The sequence below is a fragment of the Somniosus microcephalus genome, chromosome 6 (genome assembly GCF_052327205.1).
Source record: "Somniosus microcephalus isolate GS21.2 chromosome 6, FLI_Smic_1.0, whole genome shotgun sequence".
In the NCBI taxonomy this organism is placed as follows: Eukaryota; Metazoa; Chordata; class Chondrichthyes; order Squaliformes; family Somniosidae; genus Somniosus; species Somniosus microcephalus.
In genome coordinates, this window is record NC_140992.1 from 277916173 (window position 1) to 277940135 (window position 23963).

Sequence of the window (23963 nt, forward strand, 5' to 3'; positions counted from 1 at the left end):
CTCTGGGGTACAGTACTGGTGGGTACAGGTCTGTCACTATAACTCTGGGGTACAGTACTGGTGGGTACAGGTCTGTCACTGTATAACACTGGGGTACAGTACTGGTGGGTACAGGTCTGTCACTGTATAACACTGGGGTACAGTACTGGTGGGTACAGGTCTGCCACTGTATAACACTGGGGTACAGTACTGGTGGGTACAGGTCTGTCACTGTATAACACTGGGGTACAGTACTGGTGGGTACAGGTCTGTCACTGTATAACACTGGGGTACAGTACTGGTGGGTACAGGTCTGTCACTGTATAACACGGGTACAGTACTGGTGGGTACAGGTCAGTCATTGTATAACACTGGGGTACAGTACTGGTGGGTACAGGTCTGTCACTGTATAACACTGGGGTGCAGTACTGGTGGGTACAGGTCAGTCATTGTATAACACGGGTACAGTACTGGTGGGTACAGGCCTGTCACTGTATAACACTGGGGTACAGTACTGGTGGGTACAGGTCAGTCATTGTATAACACTGGGGTACAGTACTGGTGGGTACAGGTCTGTCACTGTATAACACTGGGGTACAGTACTGGTGGGTACAGGCCTGTCACTGTATAACACTGGGGTACAGTACTGGTGGGTACAGGCCTGTCACTGTATAACACTGGGGTACAGTACTGGTGGGTACAGGCCTGTCACTGTATAACTCTGGGGTACAGTACTGGTGGGTACAGGTCTGTCACTGTATAACACTGGGGTACAGTACAGGTGGGTTCAGGTCTGTCACTGTATAACACCGGGGTACAGTACTGGTGGGTTCAGGTCTGTCGCTGTATAACACTGGGGTACAGTACTGGTGGGTACAGGTCTGTCACTGTATAACTGGGGTACAGTACTGGTGGGTACAGGTCTGTCTCTGTATAACACTGGCCTACAGTACTGGTGGGTACAGGTCTGTCACTGTATAACACTGGGGTACAGTACTGGTGGGTACAGGTCTGTCACTGTATAACACTGGCCTACAGTACTGGTGGGTACAGGTCTGTCACTGTATAACACTGGGGTACAGTACTGGTGGGTACAGGTCTGTCACTGTATAACACTGGGTGTACAGTACTGGTGGCTACAGGTCTGTCCCTGTATAACATTGGGGTACAGTACTGGTGGGTACAGGTCTGTCACTGTATAACACTGGGGTACAGTACTGGTGGGTACAGGTTTGTCACTGTATAACACTGGGTACAGTACTGGTGGGTACAGGTCTGTCACTGTATAACACTGGCCTACAGTACTGGTGGGTACAGGTCTGTCACTGTATAACACTGGGGTACAGTACTGGTGGGTACAGGTCTGTCACTGTATAACACTGGCCTACAGTACTGGTGGGTACAGGTCTGTCACTGTATAACACTGGGGTACAGTACTGGTGGGTACAGGTCTGTCACTGTATAACACTGGGTGTACAGTACTGGTGGCTACAGGTCTGTCACTGTATAACACTGGGGTACAGTACTGGTGGGTACAGGTCTGTCACTGTATAACACTGGTACAGTACTGGTGGGTACAGGTTTGTCACTGTATAACACTGGGTACAGTACTGGTGGGTACAGGTCTGTCACTGTATAACACTGGCCTACAGTACTGGTGGGTTCAGGTCTGTCACTGTATAACACTGGGGTACAGTACTGGTGGGTACAGGTCTGTCCCTGTATAACATTGGGGTACAGTACTGGTGGGTACAGGTCTGTCACTGTATAAGACTGGGGTACAGTACTGGTGGGTACAGGTCTGTCGCTGTATAACACTGGGGTACAGTACTGGTGGGTACAGGCCTGTCACTGTATAACACTGGCCTACAGTACTGGTGGGTACAGGTCTGTCACTGTATAACACTGGGGTACAGTACTGGTGGGTACAGGTCTGTCGCTGTATAACACTGGGGTACAGTATTGGTGGGTACAGGTCTGTCGCTGTATAACACTGGGGTACAGTACTGGTGGGTACAGGTCTGTCACTGTATAACACTGGGGTACAGTACTGGTGGGTACAGGTCTGTCGCTGTATAACACTGGGGTACAGTACTGGTGGGTACAGGTCTGTCACTGTATAACACTGGGGTACAGTACTGGTGGGTACAGGTCTGTCACTGTATAACTCTGGGGTACAGTACTGATGGGTACAGGTCTGTCACTGTATAACTCTGGGGTACAGTACTGGTGGGTACAGGTCTGTCACTGTATAACACTGGGGTACAGTACTGGTGGGTACAGGTCTGTCACTGTATAACACTGGGGTACAGTACTGGTGGGTACAGGTCTGTCACTGTATAACACTGGGGTACAGTACTGGTGGGTACAGGTCTGTCACTGTATAACACTGGCCTACAGTACTGGTGGGTACAGGTCTGTCACTGTATAACACTGGGGTACAGTACTGGTGGCTACAGGTCTGTCACTGGTCTGAAAAATTAAAAGTAATGAATTAAGAGTGTCCGTACAGGAAGGGTTTTAGCACAGTTTTGAAGTCTATTGACTTAAGTTATATATTTGCATTGTTTTGTTCAGGGGTAGCCAATCTTTTTGCCTCTGGACCCAAAGGTGAAGTTTAAACTCATGTTTCAGTTACTTTGAAAATATCTCCGGTTCCTGGTCCGGACGGATCTTGTTATGATCAGGATTTATCCACGAATGAGGAACCAGCATGAAGAGCAGTCTTTCTCGCATGCTCAAACTTCAAACAGGGCAAAGGACGGAACAATAGTTATAAGCACAAAGGGACTGAGTTGCCTGGACTTTATGGTCCAGCTGGCAAACAGGAGACAGGGCGCGGGTCTTCACGTGGTCCAGGAGCAACAGTTTGCGCAGCCCTGCTGTAGCATATTTTGTACCAATGCATCGAAGTAGCACTAAAAAAAAAAGTTCTGGATGAGCGAGTGAGCTGGCTTGGCTGAATGATTATGTCTCCTGCGATCTTGTGTCCTATTAGTTTGCCCATTCCTATGCATACTCTGCCTGAGCGAAAGCCGCTCAACTCGCAAACGCTTGAGAGTTGGCAGGTCTGAGTTTGAGGTGGATGTCTATCAAAGCTCAGCACACAATGGGGGAAACGCTGCTGCCGAGCAGGCCCAAGTCACCGTGACCGTGCAACGTGAAGCTTGACTGCTCTGCGTGTGCTTTTATTTTCAGTGGGAGACTGATGGCTGGGACTCGCAGTCAGATTTTAAATTGATTGATTTTGGACAGCTGAAGGACCGGAGTTAAGCGGCTTCTCTCTCCTCCCCTCCTATCGCCAACTTTTCATTTTTTAGGGAAGGAAAACTTTTTCTCCCGCCCCTTCATCATTCAGTTTTCACCCCTTTTGTCCTAAAGGTGCTGACCAGGGGTCTTATACCAGGGGTGACGGTTGCTCTGAGCTATCCTCAGTGGTCATTCTTCAAGTGTAAGCCCAAACAAGTGTGTTTGTGTCTGTCCATCCATATATCTGTTTATTTACCTATCTATTTATCTACATATATATCTCAATCTTTCTAATCTTACTCTTTGCCAATGCTATCTGAGCTTCTCGCTCTCATTCTTCTAAGCTCCACGTACACTTCAATAACATAGTCATTGTCTCATCAATAATCCTCGAATCTTAACTCATTCTTTCCTAGGATCTGAAACCTGGATGTCCTTACCTCCCTTCATCTCCTCTTCCTCCGACAACCTGCTCGACCACAGGCAGCATGATCACCGAGCTAGATATGGGTGGCCTGCGACATGAACTTAGAGTTGCTGTTTAGCCAGTGGGGTGAGGGTTACGAGCTGTGGAACTCCTGTTTGTCCAGTGAGGGAAGGGCTTGTGCACGTCACTGTGTAGTATGTGTTGGTTGGGTACAGGATGGGAGAGAAAGATCAAATTGTGTTTTATTGGAGGGAGTTCTGCAAACAATGTGACGTGAGTGAAAGCCTTGCTTGCAATTTTGAACAATGACATTTGGCCCTGTTACAAACGAATGGATAAGGTGTTGGTGGTTCCAGAGACACTACACTGTTTAAAAATAAGGGGTTGCCCATTTAAGACAGAGATGAGGAGTAACATTTTCTCTCAGGGTCGTGAGTCTTTGGAACTCTCTTCCTCAGAGGGCGGTGGAAGCAGAGTCTTTGAATATTTTTAAGGCGGAGCTAGATAGATTCTTGATAAGCAAGGGGGTGAAAGGTTATCGGGGGTAGGTGAGAATGTGGAGTAATCGGATCAGCCATGATCTTATGGAATGGCGGAGCAGGCTCGAGGGGCCGAGTGGCCTATTCCTGCTCCTTGTTCGTATGGACAGCTTGGAGGTGTGTGAGTGAGGATTTGTTGAATGATGCTGCTTGAGATTTTTTTGGCTTTATACTTGTCCATCGAAGCTGAAACCCAGCAATGGTCTCTCTTTCTTTTTTCATCCGTCCACCTCAGTTTTCTCTCCTCCTTTCCTGGAGGTGTGGAGTGACAGACACTCATTGCACTCTGCTTCCTCAACAAAGTATTGATGCTCTATGTGTGAACCTAGAGAACGAGTGCCCAGCCGGCTGTTCAGCTGTGGAGGAAACCGAGCCCGATCCTGTTCTCCCTTGACGTTCACATGGGCACTTGGCACAAGTCAACTGGAGCATGACGCCCCAAGAGGTAGTGTGGCCAATTGTAGCACCGCTTGAGATCACCTAATTTAAATATTGAATCTTCCTGTTCAGCTCCATGCCATGCAGCACCGTTACTCCCTGAGCTATTGTGGAGATCAGTGTGTTGTGTTTATACAGTGGCTTAGAGTGATGATGCACTGTACGAGCTGCATTGCTGTGTGGGAGTTAGAAAAAATAAGAAAAACTTGCATTTATGTACCGCCTTACACATCCTCAGGACGTCCCAAAGCGCTTTACAGCCAATGCAGTATTTTTTGAGGTGTAGTCACTGTTGTAATGTCGGAAATGTGGCAGCCAATTTGCACACAGCAAGCTCTCAGTTAACCTGTTTCAGCAATGTTGATTGACTGATAAATATTGGCCAGGACACCGGGAAGAACTTTCAAGCTCCTCTTCGAAATAGTGCCGTGGGATCTTTTACGTGCACCTGAGAGGGCAGACGGGGCCTCGGTTTAACGTCTCATCCGAAACATGGCACCTCCGACAGTGCAGCGCTCCCTCAGTACGTCACTGGAGTGTTAGCATAGATTTTGTGCTCAAGTCCCTGGAGTGAGATTGAACCCATAACCTTCTGACTCAGAAGCGAGCGTGCGACCCACTGAGCCATGCCTGGAAGTGAATGATTTTTAAAAATGTTTTTAACGTCCATGGATGATGAAACAGATAGAGAATATGATGAAGCAGAGAAAGAGCACATATGACAGATGTCAGGTTGCAAATACATCGGAGAATCAGGCTAAATATAGAAAGGTCAGAGGAGAAGTGAAAAAGAAAATAAGAGGGGCAAAGAGGGTATGAGAATAGACTGGCAGCCAACAGAAAAGAGAATCCAAATGTCTTCTATTGGCATATAAATAGTAAACGGGTAGTAAGAGGAGGGGTGGGGCCGATTAGGGACCAAAAAGGAGACCTACGCATGGAGGCAGAGGGTATGGCTGAGGTACTAAATGAGTACTTTGCATCTGTCTTCACCAAGGAAGAAGACGCTGCCATAGACATAGTGAAGGAGGAGGTAGTGGAGACACTTGATAGGATAAAAATTGATAAAGAGGAGGTATTTAAAAGGCTGGCGGTACTTAGAGTAGATAAATCACCAGAAGCGGATGGGATGCATCCTAGGATGCTGAGGGAATTGAGGGCGGAAATTGCGGAGGTACTGCCATAATATTCCAATCCTCCTCAGATACCGGGGTGGTGCCCGAGGACTGGAGAATTGCGAATGCTACACCCTTGTTCAAAAAAGGGTGTAAGGAAAAACCCAGCAACTACAGGCCAGTCAGTTTAACCTCAGTCGTGGGGAAGTTTTGAGAAATAGTAATCAGGGATAAAATGAACAGTCAGTTGGATAGGTGTGGATTAATTAAGGAAAGCCAGCACAGATTTGTTAAAGGCAAATCGTGTTTAACCAACTTGATTGAGTTCTTTGATGAGGTAACAGAGAGGGTTGATGAGGGTAATGTGGTTGACGTGGTGTACATGGATTTCCAAAAGGCATTCGACAAAGTGCCACATATTAGGTTTGCCAGCAAACTTGAAGCCCATGGAATAAAAGGGACAGTGGCAGCATGGATACAAAAAGTGGTGAACTGTCGTTTTTCAGACTGGAGGAAGGTATACACTGGTGTTCCCTAGAGGTCGGTTCTAGGACCACTACTTTTCTTGACATATATTAATGACTTTGACGTGGGTGTACAGGACACAATTTTAAAATTTGCAGATGACACAAAACTTGGAAGCATAGTGAACAGTGAGGAGGAGCGCGATAGACTTCAGGAAGACATAGTGAAATGGGCGGACACGTGGCAGATGACATTTAACGCAGAAAAGTGTGAAGTGATACATTTTGGTAGTAAGAATAAGGAGAGGACATGTAAACTAAATGGTACAAACATTTTTATTACTGCGATCTCTTCACTGCTTTCCTCCCTCAGCCTCTGCACCGAATGACTTCTCATCCTCAGTGATTTCAACCTCCATCTCAATCCATCATGCTCTCTCCTCTGAGTTCACTAGCCTCCTATCCTCCCTCAATCTCTCCCTCCATGTAAACTCCCCAACCCATATTCACGGCCACCCCCTCGACCTGGCCATCTCTCCTGGCCTCGCTATTCCCATCATGTCAATCGCAGATAAGGCCATCTCTGAGCACTTCCTCGTATTGCTCGCCACCCACATCGCCCCCCCCCCCCCCCCAACCCTACTTCTGTGTCCGCCCCTGGAAAAAGCTCTCTCCCAACTCTCTTACAACTGCACTTATGAAATTCCAACTGTCCAGCCTTTGGCCCTCCATTCACCATGACATTTCTGTAGCTACCGATCTCAACCACACCCTCACCTCCACCTTTGATGTCCTAGTACTCTCTCTCCGCCCTGGCCGTTTCCCCTGGTACGCCTCTCATCTTCGCTCCCTTAAGTCCAAGGGATGCAGACTTGAACGGGTATGGCGGACAACTGGTTTAGCCATTCACCGCCAGATCTGGCTGGACCACATAAAGCATTACTGGGTCCTGCTCTCGTCTGCCAAAATTGCTCACTATTCCAGAATCATTCTGGAATGTAAAGATAAACCCCAGCTCTTATTCTCTACTGCTAACCGTCTTCTTAAACCCCTCTCCCCTGTCTCCTCCACTCTCACCTCTGTAACAAATGTGAGGAGCTCATGGACTTCTTTGTCTCTAAGATTGAAACCATCCGTTCAGCTGCCTCTGCCACTTCCCTCCCTTCCCCTCGCCCACCAGGCCAAATTTCCTCTAAGGTTCCTCCCTGCCCTAGCCCTGAACTCGCATCTTTCTCCAGTTTCTCTCCGATCTCCCCATATGACCTCTCCACGCTCATCTTGTCCATGAGACCCACTTCCTGCTCCCTCGACCCTATTCCCACCAAACTGCTGACCACCCAACTTCCTTTTCTGGCTCCCATGTTAGCTGACATTGTTAACGGTTCTCTCTCCTCAGGGACTGTCTCACTCTCCTTCAGATCGGCTGTCATCACCCCTCTCCTCAAAAAACCAACCCTTGACCCCTCCGTCCTTGCAAACTACCCGCCCCATCTCCAAAGTCCTTGAACGTGTTGTCTCCTCCCAAATCCATGCCCATGTTTCCTGCAATTCCATGTTTGAATCCCTCCAATCAGGTTTTCCGCCCTTGCCACAGTATCGAAACGGCTCTCATCAGAGTCACAAATGACATCCTTTGTGACTGACAAAGGTAAACTATCCCTCCTCGCCCCTTCTTTACTTGTCTGCAGCCTTTGACACGGTTCACCATTCCATCCTTCTCCAACGCCTCTCCACAGTCGTCCAGCTGGGTGGGACTGCACTCGCCCTAGTTCCATTCTTATCTATCTAATCGTAACCAGAGAATCACCTGCAACGACTTCTCTTCCTGCTCCCGCATCGTTACATCTGGTCTCCCCCAAGGATCTAAACCTGGGCCCCCTCCTATTTCTCACATCCTGGGATGAGAGGGCTGTCCTCATGAGGAGAGATTGTGTAGAATGGGCCGATACTCTCTGGAGTTTAGAAGAATGAGAGGTGATCTCATTGAAACATACAAGATTCTGAAGGGGGTTGACAGGGTAGATGCTGAGAGGTTGTTTCCCCCTGGCTGGAGTGTCTAAGACTAGGGGGCATTGTCTCAGGATAAGGGGTGGGCCATTTAAGACTGAGATGAGGAGGAATTTCTTCACTCAGAGGTTGTGAATCTTTGGAATTCTCTGCCCCAGAGGCTGTGAATGCTGAGTCGTTGAGTATATTCAAGGCTGAGATCGATAGATTTTTGGACTCTAGGGGAATCAAGACATGTGGGGAATCGGGCGGGGAAAGTGAGTTGAGGTCGATGATCAGCCATGATCTTCTTGAATGGCGGAGCAGGCTCGAGGGACCGTATGGCCTACTCTTATTTCTTATATTCTTATCTATACATGTTGCCCCTTGGCGACATCATCCAAAAACACAGCGTCAGTTTCCACATGTACGCTGACGACACCCAGCTCTACCTCACTACCTCTTCTCTCGACCCCTCCACGGTCTCTAAATTGTCAGCCTGCTTGTCTGACATCCAGTTCTGGATGAGCAGAAATTTTCTCCAATTAACTATTGGTAAGACCAAAGCCATTGTTTTCGGTCCCCGCCACCGACTCCATCCCTCTCCCTAACATCTGTCTGAGCTGAACCACACTGTTCGCAACCTTGGTGTCATATTTGACCCTGAAATGAGCTTCCGACCACATATCCGCAGCATAACTAAGACCGCCTATTTCCACCACCGTAAACATCGCCCGTCTCCCGCCCCTGCCTCAGCTCATCCGCTGCTGAAACCCTCATCCATGCCTTTGTTACCTCTAGACTTGACTATTCCAACACACTCCTGGCCGGCCCTCCCACATTCCACCCTACGTAAACTTGAGGTCATCCAAAGCTCGGCTACCCTTGTCCTAACTCGCACCAAGCCCCGTTCACCCATCACCCCTGTGCTCGCTGACCTACATTGGCTCCCGGTTAAGCAACGCCTCGATTTCAAAATTCTCATCCTTGTTTTCAAATCCCTCCATGGCCTCGCCCCTCCCTATCTCTGTAATCTCCTCCAGCCCCACAACCCCCCCGAGATATCTGCGCTCCTCTAATTCTGCCCTCTTGAGCATCCCTGATTATAATCGCTCCACCATTGGTGGCCGGGCCTTCTGTTGCCTCGGCCCAAAGCTCTGGAATTCCCTGCCTAAACCTCTCCCTGTCGTTACCTCTCTTTCCTCCTTTAAGACGCTCCTTAAAACCTATCTCTTTGACCAAGCTTTTGGTCACCTGCCTTAATTTCTCTTTATGTGGCTCGGTGTCAAAATTTTTGTCTTATAATACTCCTGTGCAGCGCCTTGGGACGTTTTACTATGTTAAAGGTGCTATATAAATACAAGTTGTGTTGTTGTAGTGCAAACCTAAAGGGGATGCACGAACAGAGAGACCTGGCGGGATGTGCGCACAAATCGTTGAAGGTGGCGGGGCAGGTTGAGAAAGTGGTTTAAAAGGCTGACGGGACCCTGGGCTTCATCCGTGCTGTGACCATTCGATGAGTCTTCTCATTTAAATCTCTCAGATCTGTTATTTACAATGTTAAAAAAGAATGACCACCAAATGACAGTGCAGCCTTCAGAGGGAAATAAATAGTGAGAGGTAAGCAGGGACTCAGACAACACGCACGGTGATTGGAACTGAGTCGATCTATGGCAGAACTGGCAGTCTGATACCCGAGTCAGCCAGATCAGCATACCCTGGGGCAATGATCCCTTTCGTTTTTTTAGGTGCGCGGCCCATTCAAAATACTGCGCATGTGTGGTTTTTCCCGTTTAAAAGCAGGTCAGCTGGTTGCGGGGGAGCTCCAGAGTGCCGCGCAGCTCAAAGGGAACATTGCCCTGGGACACCAATGCAGATTAAGCAGTACCTGGCTCCTTGGGGCTGAAGGGTAGACCTGCCACTGGGGGTGGGATTCTTTGTTTCAGGTCTGACGAAGGGTCATCGACCTGAAACGTTAACTCTGTTTCTCTCTCCACAGGTGCTGCCTGACCCACTGAGTGTTTCCAGCATTTTCTATTTTAGTTTCAGTTTTTGTTGTTGGTTGAGGGAGGAATGTTGTCCAGGGCACCAGGAACTCCCTGCTCTTCATATCTTTCCCCATGATCTTCAGTGTTCGCCTGAACAGATCTTGGTTTAGTGTCTGATGGACAAGACTGTGTCAGCCTAGATTATGAGCTCAGGGACTTGAACTTTCAACCTGTGGACTTGGAAATGAGAATGAATCAAGCTGACATTATGATCTTAGGTGAATGGGGATGTGTCCCTACAGGGAGAGAGTGTGCACTTCATGTCAGGCAAGCAGAAACTGTTTATTTCTCAGTAGTTTGGTTCGGCGAGTCTTATGTATGATGGTGAGTGCTTGTGTATATGTGAGATATACGAACATCACACTGCCATGAAAAATTAATGATCCTCCTTTTCACACTATCTAACTATATAGTAGTGTTTGGCAGTAATTGTATGGAACACAGCACAGAATGGCTTGTGTGTGACACTCTGAGTGGACTTGGATAAGCTGATCACTTTTACTTCGCACATTTTCTGAAGAAACCCGCCCTGCTTGTGTGTGAGACGTTGAGGGGTTTTAATTCCCAGACGTTGCATCGGGTTTTAACTAATTAGCCAGTGCACCTCCTCCTTCCCTCATCGCCCAGCCCCTTGTGTCTCACTCACTCTGTTGTTGCGACTGCTACTACAGACTGGGTTCAGCATGTTGCTCCCGAGCCGAGCTGGCGTTGGGTTTGCTGAGAGGTGTTTGCCATCTTCAAGTTTCTTCCTGCTGATTTTCTCTCTCTCTCTCCCTCTGTGGTGAAGAACCTGAACTTCAGTCAACATATCTCCCAGACAGATCAGATTTAAGACTGAGATGAGGAATTTCTTCACTCAGAGGGTTGTGAATCTTTGGAATTCTCTGCCCCAGAGGGCTGTGGATGCTGAATCGTTGAGTATATTCAAGGCTGAGATCGATAGATTTTTTGTTTCTAAGGGAATCAAGTTATATGGAGATCGGGCGGGAAAGTGGAGTTGAGGTAGAAGATCAGCCATGATCGTATTGAATGGTGGAGCAGGCTCGAGGGGCCGAATGGCCGACTCCTGCTCCTAATTCTTACATTCTTAGAAGCTCACTAATTAGGCACAAATCCCATGGCACAGCGCCTTTGCGGCACTTTCCACTCTTGTGTCAGACTATTTTCAGCAGGTACAGTGGAACTGCGAAAAAACCTTTCTAAATTTGGAGCAATCAATAGTGGTGTGGCTTTGTACTTGATTGCAGTGCAGGAAGATGACTGTAATCCTCAGGGTCAGTGAGGAGTGCAGCTTGTACTGTGATTGCCCCCCCCGGGTTTTTACTGTGACTGGTTTGTAAGTGTGCCAGCCACATTGTGTGCAGCTCCCTCTCGTGGTGTACGTTATTGGAGTCTTGTGAATTTTTTAGTAATTGGTTTTACAAATGTGTGGATTTGCTTGTTCCATTTGTAATTGAAGAGCAGACAATGTCTTTTGACCTGAAGACTTGTGGTTTGTTCATTGACGCTGACTTCACAATTGTGTTTAAATCTCTGGAGACAGAAGTGTATTTTTGCTATATATATCTGTACGTAACCTTGGCTTGCTCCACACTTGTTACTGATGTATTTATTAATATGTTTCTATGTATGAAGCAGTCAGTTTTTATATTTGAATGCAATATTGTTAAATTTGTCTTAAAATCTCTTTCAAAAGAATGAATATGTTAAAAGCTGGAATTGGCTTCAGCCCAGGAGTGTAAGGAGTGTGTTGAATGATCAGGCGCAGGACTTGAGGTTCTCTCTGACTGTTTCGCGTATTATGTTACACTCTGTTTCACTACCACCAACAGCACTTTGGGAACACAAAAGCTGCTGAATTTAGCGTGCTAGAAACCAGAATTTTATTTAATGAACCAACAGAAACTGTTAGTTATCACGATGAAGGTGTCAGCCGTGGCTCAGTGGGCAGCACTCTCACCTGTCAGAAGGTCGTGGGTTCAGGTCCCACTCCAGATACTTGAGCGCAAAATCTAGGCTGACACTCCCAGTGCCGTACCGAGGGAGTGCTGCACTATGGGAGGGGCAGTACTCAGGGAGCGCCGCACTGTCGGAGGGGCAGTACTGAGGGAGCGCCGCACTATGGGAGGGGCAGTACTGAGGGAGCGCCGCACTGTCGGAGGGGCAGTACTGAGGGAGCGCGGCACTGTCGGAGGGGCAGTACTGAGGGAGCGCGGCACTATCGGAGGGGCAGTACTGAGGGAGCGCCGCACTGTCGGAGGGTCAGTACTGAGGGAGCGCCGCACTGTCGGAGGGGCAGTACTGAGGGAGCGCCGCACTGTCGGAGGGGCAGTACTGAGGGAGCGCCGCACTGTCGGAGGGGCAGTACTGAGGGAGCGCCGCACTGTCGGAGGGGCAGTACTGAGGGAGCGCCGCACTGTCGGAGGGGCAGTACTGAGGGAGCGCTGCACTGTCGGAGGGGCAGTACTGAGGGAGTGCTGCACTGTCGGAGGGGCAGTACTGAGGGAGCGCGGCACTGTCGGAGGGGCAGTACTGAGGGAGCGCGGCACTATCGGAGGGGCAGTACTGAGGGAGCGCCGCACTGTCGGAGGGGCAGTACTGAGGGAATGCTGCATTGTCGGAGGGGCAGTACTGAGGGAGCGCCGCACTGTCGGAGGGGCAGTACTGAGGGAGCGCCGCACTGTCGGAGGGTCAGTACTGAGGGAATGCTGCATTGTCGGAGGGGCAGTACTGAGGGAGCGCCGCACTGTCGGAGGGGCAGTACTGAGGGAGCACAGCGCTCTCGGAGGGGCAGTACTGAGGGAGCACCGCACTGTCGGAGGGGCAGTACTGAGGGAGCACCGCACTGTCGGAGGGGCAGTACTGAGGGAGTGCTGCACTGTCAGAGGGGCAGTACCGAGGGAGCACAGCGCTCTCGGAGGGGCAGTACTGAGGGAGCGCCGCGCTGTTGGAGGGACAGTACTGAGGGAGCGCCGCACTGTCGGAGGGGCAGTACTGAGGGAGCGCCGCACTGTCGGAGGGGCAGTACTGAGGGAGCGCCGCACTGTCGGAGGGGCAGTACTGAGGGAGTGCTGCACTGTCAGAGGTGCCCTTATTTGTATTGGACGTTAAATCAAGGCCCCGTCTGCCCCCTCAGGTGGATGTGAAAGATCGGGAGTTTTTCCTGGTGTCCAGGCCAATATTTATCTGTGAACCAATATCAGTACAAAATGATTTGGTCATTATCACATTGTTGTGTGTGGGAGCTTGCTGGGTGCAATCAGCTGCTGCATTTCCTACATTACAACAGTCACTACACTTCAAAATTACTTAATTCGCTGTAAAGCGCTTTGGGACGTCCTGAAGTCGTAGAGGCACTGCATAAATTGACTCATTATAGGTTTTGTAGTTTTCATTCTACTTTTAGCATCTGTGTAATTTGTATCCTTATCTTTCTATTGATTGAATTGTCGATGCATTGCTTTAGTTTGCAAAGCCTGCTCTGTTTAATTCCCAGCTTTCTGATGGTTGCTGGAGCAGCATTAGTTTTAAAGCCAGTAAGCAGATTATTGCAAATAGGTAAATGTTAATTCACAGTTACACATCTGTCTTTGGTCAGCTCTCCCTACTCCCTTCTCGCTCTTTCCCCTCTCCCTGCAGCTGAACAATCCTCCCTCTCTCTCTCCCCGCTCCCCCTCTCTCTCTCCGCTCCCCCTCCCTCTCTCTCTCTCCCTGCTCCCTCTCCCTCTCTCTCTCTCCGCTCCCCCTCCTTCTCCCTCTCTCTCTCCGCTCCCCCTCCTTTTCCCTCTCTCTGTCTCCCTGCTCCCTCCCGTTCTCTCTTTGTCTCCCTGCTCCCCCTCTCCCTCCCTGCTCCCCCTCTCCGTCCCTGCTCCCCCTCTCCGTCCCTGCTCCCCCTCTCCGTCCCTGCTCCCCCTCTCTCTCTCCCCCCTCTCTCTCTCCCTGCTCCCCCTCTCTCTCCCCCCTCTCTCTCTCCCTGCTCCCCCTCTCTCTCTCTCTCTCCCTGCTCCCCCTCTCTCTCTCTCTTTCTCCCTGCTCCCCCTCTCTCTCTCCCTGCTCCCCCTCTCTCTCCCCCTCTCTCTCTCTCTCTCTCCCTGCTCCCTCTCTCTCTCTCCCTGCTCCCCCTCTCTCTCTCCCTGCTCCCCTCTCTCTCTCTCTCTCTCTCTCCCTGCTCCCCCTCTCTCTCTCCCTGCTCCCCCTCTCTCTCTCTCTCTCTCCCTGCTCCCCCTCTCTCTCTCTCCCCCTCTCTCTCTCTCTCTCTCTCTCCCTGCTCCCCCTCTCTCTCTCCCTGCTCCCCCTCTCTCTCCCCCTCTCTCTCTCTCTCCCTGCTCCCTCTCTCTCCCTGCTCCCTCTCTCTCCCTGCTCCCTCTCTCTCTCTCTCTCCCTCTCTCTCTCTCTCCGCCTCTCTCTCTCCCCCCCTCTCAATTCAATTCAAATCGCTTTATTGGCATGACAAGGTACATCTTATGTTGCCAAAGCATCGAAAAAACATTTATGGTTGGACACATAAACGCAGGTCTATCCATACAGTGTATAAACAGATATATCCCTGAGTGTATAAATATACATTCATATAATTTATATATACTCTATTCTTCGATTTAATGGTTGTCCCTCTGTTTATGGCAAGCTGTAACATAGTGTGCCGCTAAGGTTACACAATTTCCCTGTTCTCCTAATAGGTATGGGAGTTTTTGGTCATCATTCAAATTTTTGAATTCAGGGCATATTTTTGTGAATTTTGGGTAGAAATTCCCCCTTATGCCCTGATATTTTCCACAAGCTGTGAGGAAGTGCATCTCTGTCTCCACCACTCCCTGACTGCAGTGAGAGCATATCCTGTCCTCTCTTGTCAGCCAGGTCTGTCTGTGTCTGCCTTTTTCGATAGCCAGGCTATGCACACTAAGTCTGTACATAGTCAAGGTTTTTCTCAATTTGCTATCTTTTACCGTGGTCAGGTATTCAGCCATGTTGTATTGTCTGTTTAGGGCCAAGTAGCAATTGAGTTTGTTTTGGGTTTTTGTTTTTTCTGCCCAATATGACAGATATTTTTCCTTTTGCTTAGTGACAATTGTGTTGGGTCGAATTCTCTGTGCTATGATGTCACTGTCCTGGGGCTGGTTATTGTTAGTAGTGTTAGTATTTACTTCACTGAGTCCCAGGACTAGTTGACTGAGGGTATTCTTCTTTATGATCCTCTCTTGGCATTTCAGGGCTTTGTAATGATAGCAGTGGGGGTTGCTCATTTTTAGGTGTTTCCAAAATTTGGTGGCTCTTTTTTGGATAGTAATTAATAGTGGATATTGGCCTAGTTCTGCCCTGCATGCATTGTTTGCGGTTTTCCTTTGAGTCCGGAGGATACTTTTACAGAATTCTGCATGTAGGATCTCAATTGGATGTTTGTCCCATTTTGCAAATTCTTGTTGTGTTAGCGGTCCCCACACCTCACTGCCATAGAGTGCAATTGGTTCAATTACTGATTTAAAAAATTTGAGCCAAATGCTAATTGGGATTTCTATTTGGATTGATTTTTTAATGGCATAGAAAGCCCTTCTTGCTTTCTCTTTCAGTTCATTCACAGCCAGATGAAAATTTCCCATAGAACTGATTTTTAAGCCCAAGTATGTGTAGTTAGTGGTTTGTTCAATTTTAGTTGTTCCTAGTGTGAAATTTATTCTGGGTCCCTGATGTCTGGATCTTTGCTGGAACACAAGAACTTTGGTTTTTTGGGGGTTTATTGTCAGGGCCCAGGTCTGACAGAACGACTCTAGCAGACCCAGGTTCTGCTGTAGACCCTCCTTAGTTGGTGACAGCAGAACCAGGTCATCTGCATAGAGGAGGAATTTAACCTTGGATTCATATAGGGTGAGGCCGGGTGCTGTAGATTGTTCAAGTAGTTTTGCCAATTCATTTATGCAAATATTAAAGAGTGTAGGTGAGATGGGCGAGCCCTGCGTCACACCACGCCCTTGTGGGAAGTATTTTGTTTGTTTGTCTCCAATTTTAACTGCACATTTATTGTTTGTGTACATTGATTTAATTACATCATATGTTTTTCCCCCTACACCACTTTCAGTAAGTTTCAAGAATAGACTGTCGTGCCAAATGGAATCGAAAGCCTTCTGGAAATCTATAAAGCAGGCAAAAATTTTGCTTTTGTTTTGATGAACATGTTTGTCAATTAGGGTGTGTAGGGTGAAGATATGATCCGATGTTCTATAGTTTGGTAGGAATCCAATTTGGCTTTTACTCAAGACATTGTGCTCCTCAAGGAAGTTTATAAGTCTTTTGTTTATGATACTACAGAATACCTTCCCCAGGTTACTGTTTACACAGATGCCTCGATAGTTATTTGGGTCAACTTTGTCTCCACTTTTGTATATGGGCGTTATGAGTCCTTTGTTGCAGATATCAGGGAAGTAACCGACACTCAGAACCAAGTTGAAGAGTTTTAGGATAGCCAATTTCATTTTATCGTACGTGTTTTTAATCATTTCGCTTAGGATGCCATCTGCACCGCAAGCTTTTCCTGGTCGCAGGTCCTTGAGTTTTTCAAATAGCTCTTTTTCAGTTATTAGGGGGTCCAGCGGGTTTTGGTTATCTTTTATGGCCAATTCGAGCTTTTTCAGTTTTTTGCATATTTGATATTGCTCTGGGCTTAGTGTGTTTTTCTGGTATAATTTTTCAAAATGGTTTTCCCATGTGTCTCCGTTTTGAATGGCCAATTCGTCGTGTTGTTTTTTGTGTAATGTATTCCAGTTGTCCCAGAAACAATTAGAATCAATAGATTCCTCAATGGAGCTGAGTGTATTCTTAATATACTGCTCTTTCTTGGTTCTGAGTGTGTTTTTGTATTGTGTTAGTGCCTGACAATAAGTACGGCGTAATTCCTCGTTTTCTGGCTGTCTGTGTTTTTGGTTTGATATTTTTCTGAGTTTTTTCCTCATGTTATGACAATCTGAGTCAAACCATTTTTCATAGTTTTTTGTTTTGGGTTCTTGCGAACTTTCAAGTTTGACATTGATGCCAAATTATCAAAAATATTATTTAGGTTATTCACTGACCGGTTTACGCCTTCTTTATTGTGAGTGTATGTGTTTTCCAGAAAGGTGTCCAAGAGAGCTTGAGTTGATTGATTGCTAATTGCTTTCTGGTATTTTTCCATGCTGTTTTTGGCCCATCTGTATGATTTTTTAATGTTGTACAGCTTACTGGGTTGTGTTTCTGTGTTGGTTGTTTCTGTCCTTTTTAGATACACAGTAATTTGACTGTGGTCTGACAGTGTTGTTTGTGGTTTGACTGTGAATGCTCTGAAAGAGGATGAGTCCAAATCCGTAATCATATAGTCTACGGTGCTGAAGCCAAGAGGTGAGCAATAGGTGGATCTTCCTAGGTCTCTGTCTCCTTCTCTCTCCCTCTCTCTCTCTCTGCTCACTTCCTCTCTCTCCCTGCTCCTCCTTTTTCTCTCTGTCTGCTCCATCCAACAGATGATGGGATTGCTCCCATATCATGCAGCGATTTCCTCAACAAAGAGGTGCCCCATTCTTCCCACCACCACCTCTCTCAGTAGGTGTGTGTGCACCCTAACCCAGAGCAAAGGGCTGTGCTCAGCACAGAGGGATGATGGCCTCTTCCATGTCATTTTATTGGAAGCAAAGTGAGAGGGAAGAGTGTGGGGTGGGGCGAAGTAAACTAGGTAGAAGAGCTACACACAACACCAAGGAAGACGTCGCCTTCAGTTTTCAAATAAAAAGCTGTGATATCGCTTCCTCTCTGCCTCAGCTGTGAATAGGTGCCAGTTAGTGACAGCGATGGTTTGTTTACTTGCTCAATTCCCACATAAGGGAAAATGTGCATCTCGCTGTCATTGCCTCCTCATTTGGAAATGAAATGATCGTCATAAGGATGAGTGACTTGGCCTGAAAATCGGGGCCATAACACTTTGACCAGTGTTTTTGCAAAAACTATATCTGATAAAATCATCTCTCGCAGTAGATTGTTCAATAAGTACAGGAATGCAGTCCTCTTCCTGTGATGTTGATGCGATGTTGCATGTCAGGGTTTCAGCTTGGCTCAGTTGGCCGCATTCTATTGCTCTGGGTTCAGTCCCACCCCAGGTGAGTGAGACGTTAAGCTGAGGTCCCATCTGATCATTCTGGAGGTTCAGGTGGAAGTTGAAGGTCCCATGTCACTATCCAAAGAAGAGCAGGTAGTCCTCCTGGTGTCGTGACAAACATTTGTCCTGAATCAACACCACCAAAAAACAGGGCTCACTGCTGATTGTTGGTGTCTTGCTGTGCACAAAATCTGACAGGTTTGCTTACATGACTATCGGTAATCCATTGTATGTGAAGCACTTTGAGATGATTTCTGGGAGACAGATTAAGATGGTCTGTCTTTTTTTTATTGCTAGCAATTAAGGCCTTAAAAATAGTTGAATTTCTAGCTCCCCACACGGCCTCGTGGGTGGAGCCACCCCTTGGTGTCGTGCTGTGTGATACAGAGCTGAAGGCCCCAGCTTTGATTCCGTGTCTCTGCGGATTATTTTCTCCGAGGAGCTGGCAGTTCGGGGGTGCTTCAGCTGCCCTCGCTGCCCATGGGCGAGGGAGGGAAAAACCAGCCAGGGCCCGAGTGCATGTGCACGAGTGTGTGTGTATATATGTGTGTGCAATGGTGCTGACGGGATTAGGCAAGGATGTCCTGCAAGTTCACTTGCTGGCCACACACAAGATTGGCTAAGTTGGTGAGGCACCAAAGGGCATCTGTGCAATTGTGGGACTGAGCCCGAGTGAGAGTCCGCACTTTGAAGAGAGGAGGGGAGAAAACTGGGAATTAGGAAACATGTTTCCACCTGAATTTTCCCAGTGTGTAACCTGTTGGTTGATACAGCCTTCACAAGGTAAGGTTCCTTTGGTTGGAGGAAGGAGAGAATCATAATCAGAGAAGTTTACTGCACAGAAGGAGGCCATTCGGCCCATTATGTTTGAGCCAGCTGAAAAACAGCCATCCAGCTCTTGGTCCATAGCCCTGTAGTGTACGGCACCTCAAGTGCATATCCAAATACTTCTTAAATGTGATGAGGGTTTCTGCCTCTACCACCTTTTCAGGCAGTGAGTTCCAGACCCCCACCACCCTGTGGGTGAAAAAAGTTCTCCTCAACTCCCCTCGAATCCTTCTACCAATTACTTTAAATCTCTGCCCCCTGGTTATTGACCTCACTGCTAAGGGAAATAGGTCCTTCCTGTCCACTCTAGCTAGGCCCCTCATCATTTTATAGATGTTGCCACTTAATCGACTTTGGACCACTGGTTCCCAAAGCTCTCCACCACTGGGGGTTTCTCTCACCTCGTGTCTGGGTCTGTTGTAGACTCATTGATAGAGATTGATCGCTGTGATTGGTCAACAACTCCATTATCGTATCATGCGACTACCAATATGGTAGAAAGAGAACTAGACCTTGATCTTTTTCGTCTCGAAATTCCTCTGTTCCTAATTGCTTTCAACGTGTGTTTCCTGTATGTGAATAAAATACCTTGCAGCAAACGTTAATCATTTCCGCACTCCCTCCCTTTCCAGGTATGATTCTGGTCCGGACAGAGAGTGGGCAGCTTGTCATGGTTCCTCAGCAAGCATTGGCACAGGCTCAAGCCCAAGCCCAGGCCCAGGCCCAGGCCCAACGACCAGGCAGCATCTCCCCCAGGCCTTCTGCTCCAACAAGTGGCGCCACATTCCGCCTCGCATCGACTCAGGTATGAGCTGACTGAATTCTCTTGCTTGGTCGGGTTGCTGTCAGGTGGTAAACCAGTGAGTTATGATGAGTGGTGCTTGCAGATACATACTGGTTTCTCCTTCGCAGTGCTACAACTCCTCGTTTCACACTCTCTGTTCCACCTGTGCCGTTGCGTCTCTGCACTCTCAATTGCTTAGTAATCTTATGCAAAGCCTGTTGCTGGGTGTTCCGTTTAAGGTATTCAAGGTGCTGCCTTGATATAAAGCCAGGAAGGCGATGGCACCTTGGTATTGCTCCCTCCCAGGGCAGCGGGATGTGGGTTTGTATTCACAGTTCACTGCATTGAGTTTCTGACCTCGGGCGTGTCAGTGGCTGGAGCTGGGTTGGCTGATTCTTCAATTTCCCTGCCAACCCCTTCTCCCCCCCCCCCCCCCCAAAAGGGGGTAAAAATGAAAAGCATTCACCTCTGGACTGGTAACTGGTTTAAGTGGGGCACGAGCAGAGGCCTGTAATCAGGGTTGACAATTACAGACATCATGGGTGACTGGGGCAGAAACATGTCACTAATGCAAAGGAAGGAAAATATCAGCTGATTTTACTTTGGTAGTGTTTTAAACATTCACTCTCCCGCTCTCCCTCCCGCTCTCTCTCTCCCACTCCCTCCCGCCCTCTCTCTCTCCCCTTCCCTCCCCGCTCTATCTCTCCCCCCTCCCTCCCACTTCCCCCCCCCCGCTCCCGATTCAGCCCTGGCTCAGTTGGTAGCACCCTCGCTTCTGAGTCAGAGGGTTGTGGGTTCAAGTCCCACTCCAGCGACTTGAGCACAAAAATCTAAGCTGACAGACCAGACCAGTGCAGTGCTGAGGGAGTGCTGCACTGTCAGAGGTGCCGTCTTTCGGATGAGATGTTAAACCGAGGCCCCATCTGCCCTCTCTCAGGTGGACGTAAAACATCTCATGGCACTATTTTGAAGAAGAACAGTGGAGTTCTCCCCGGTGTCCTGTCAATATTTATCCCTCAATCAACATCACAAAAAAAAACAGAATATCTGGTCATTATCTCATTGCTGTTTGTGGGAGCTTGCTGTGCGCAAATTGGCTGCCACATTTCCTACAACATATCCCACCCGATCCCCGTAACCCCTACACCAACACATATCCCACCCTATCCCTGTAACCCCACGTATTTAATCCCCCTAACACTAAGGGTCAATTTATCATAGCCAATCAACCTAACCCGCACATCTTTGGACTGTGGGAGGAAACCGGAGCACCCGGAGGAAACCCACGCAAACACGGGGAGAATGTGCAAACTCCACACAGACAGTCACCCGAGGCCGGATTCGAACCCGGGTCCCTGGTGCTGTGAGGCAACAGTGCTAACCACCGGTGCAGGGTCGATGGGCCGAAATGGCCTCTATCTGCACTGTGGGGTTTCTGTGATTCTGTGAACAGTGACTACACTCCAAAAGTTCTTCATTGGTTGTAATGCACTTTAGGATGTCCTGACGTTGTAAAAGATACTGTAGAAATGCAAGTCTTTATTTCTTTCACCTGCGCTCACTCCACCGCTCTCCTGCCCCCCCAACCCCGCTTCCTCAAACTGCCCCTCCCTCTTGTCCATTCTCATCCCCAATTCCAACCCCTCTGTGGTGATCCTTCATGCTTGTATTTGAGGGAAATGACGTGCCTTTTTTGATGGCACGTTTTCCAAACAAAATATTCCGAAGCGAGCTCCCGATAGCTGAGTGCCGACTGGGATGTCTGGAGTAATGCTGAGCTGTTGAGACCATGGAGGTCCCAGGTGTCGCTCCTTGGTGTTCCGAGTTCGCTGATCTGAGCTTCAGCGTCTGGTTAGCTCGGGGAAAATCGGCCCGCTTTGCTGCTCCCAGTCCAGTGACCTTGCTGGACAGTTCACGTGTGCAGGTTCAGACCCAGCTGTGGGACCTCTCTGGATTGAACACCCAGCTGACACGCACTCTGAATTTGGACTTGGAGTTGCTGGAGGGAAGCATACCCCTGGCAGGTATCGGCTCCCTCTGGAGACCAGGGAGGAGTTGATCAGTTAGAAGCTTCCTCCTTGCTCCTGTTTTGGGCTGACTGTCGGCTTCACTGAAATTTGCACGGCTGAAAGGCGAGCTTCACTTTCAAAGCTTTCTAAAGCTTGGTCCCCCAGAAGCTACAAGGCTGATGGTGATCTGGAACTTCAAGCATGTAGGGCGGCAGGGTGATGGGAAGTAGGTTTATATTCATGAATTGCCACTCTTTTGAATCTTGCTGTCAGCCATGGCTCAGTGGGTAGCACTCTCTCGCCTCTGAGTCAGGAGGTTGTGGGTTCAAGCCCCACTCCAGAGACTTGAGCACAAAAATCGAGGCTGACACTCCAGTGCAGTACTGAGGGAGCACCGCACTGTCGGAGGGGCAGTACTGAGGGAGCGCTGCACTGTTGGAGGGGCACTACTGAGGGAGCGCTGCACTGTCGGAGGGGCAGTACTGAGGGAGCGCTGCACTGTCGGAGAGGCAGTACTAAGGGAGCGCTGCACTGTCGGAGGGGCTGTACTGAGGGAGTGCCGCACTGTCGGAGAGGCAGTACTGAGGGAGCGCTGCACTGCCGGAGGGGCACTACTGAGGGAGCGCCGCACTGTCGGAGAGGCAGTACTGAGGGAGCGCTGCACTGTCGGAGGGGCAGTACTGAGGGAGCGCTGCACTGTCGGAGGGGCTGTACTGAGGGAGCGCTGCACTGTCGGAGGGGTAGTACTGAGGGAGCGCCGCACTGTCGGAGGGGCAGTACTGAGGGAGCGCTGCACTGTCGGAGGGTCAGTACTGAGGGAGCGCTGCACTGTCGGAGGGGTAGTACTGAGGGAGTGCCGCACTGTCGGAGGGGCAGTACTGAGGGAGCGCCGCACTGTCGGAGGGGCAGTACTGAGGGAGCGCCGCACTGTCGGAGGGGCAGTACTGAGGGAGTGCTGCACTGTCGGAGGGGCTGTACTGAGGGAGTGCTGCACTGTCGGAGGGGCAGTACTGAGGGAGCGCCGCACTGTCGGAGGGGCAGTGCTGAGGGAGTGCTGCACTGTCGGAGGGGCAGTACTGAGGGAGCGCCGCACTGTCGGAGGGGCAGTACTGAGGGAGCGCCGCACTGTCGGAGGGGCAGTACTGAGGGAGCGCCGCACTGTCGGAGGGGCAGTACTGAGGGAGCGCTGCACTGTCGGAGGGGCTGTACTGAGGGAGCGCCGCACTGTCGGAGAGGCAGTTCTGAGGGAGCGCTGCACTGTCGGAGGGGCAGTACTGAGGGAGCGCCGCACTGTCGGAGGGGCAGTACTGAGGGAACGCTGCACTGTCGAAGAGGGGCCGTCTTTCGGATGAGTCGTTAAACCGAGGCCCCATCCGCTCTCTCAGATGGACGTAAAAGATCCCTTGCTACAATTTCGAAGAAGAGTAGGGGATTACATAGAAACATAGAAGATAGGAGCAGGAGTAGGCCATTTGGCCCCTCGAGCCTGCTCCGCCATTTCATGAGATCATGGCTGATCATCCAAACTCAGTACCCTGTCCCTGCTTTCTCCCCATATCCCTTGATCCCTTTAGCCTCAAGAAATATATCCAACTCCTTCTTGAATATATTTAATGAATTGGCATCAACTGCCTTTTGTGGTAGAGAATTCCACAGGTTCACCACTCTCTGGGTGAAGAAATTCCTCCTCATCTGTGTCCTAAATGGCTTACCCCTTATCCTTAGACTGTGACCCCTGGTTCTAGACTCCCCCGCAATCGGGAACATCCTGCGTCTAGTCCTGTTAGAATTTTATAAGTTTCAATGAGATCCCCTCTCATTCTTCTAAACTCCAGCGAGTATAAGCCCAATCGAGACAATCTCTCCTCATACGTCATTCCTGCCATCCCAGGTATCAGTCTGGTGAATCTTCGCTGCACTCCCTCCATGGCAAGAACATTCTTCCTCAGATAAGGCGACCAAAACTGCACACAATAATTAAGGT

The 23963-nt window shown here is 49.1% G+C and overlaps 1 protein-coding gene across 2 annotated transcripts in view; it reads left to right on the top strand.

Annotated features, from left to right (window-relative positions):
* LOC147116754 (transcription initiation factor TFIID subunit 4) overlaps positions 1-23963 on the top strand; it is a 508321-nt gene that overhangs the window by 89509 nt on the left and 394849 nt on the right. For both annotated transcript variants that reach the window (XM_085991896.1, XM_085991897.1), the window contains exon 2: positions 19819-19991. In XM_085991896.1, coding sequence (XP_085848022.1) covers positions 19819-19991 — 173 coding nt within the window. The remainder of the gene's footprint in view (positions 1-19818; positions 19992-23963) is intronic.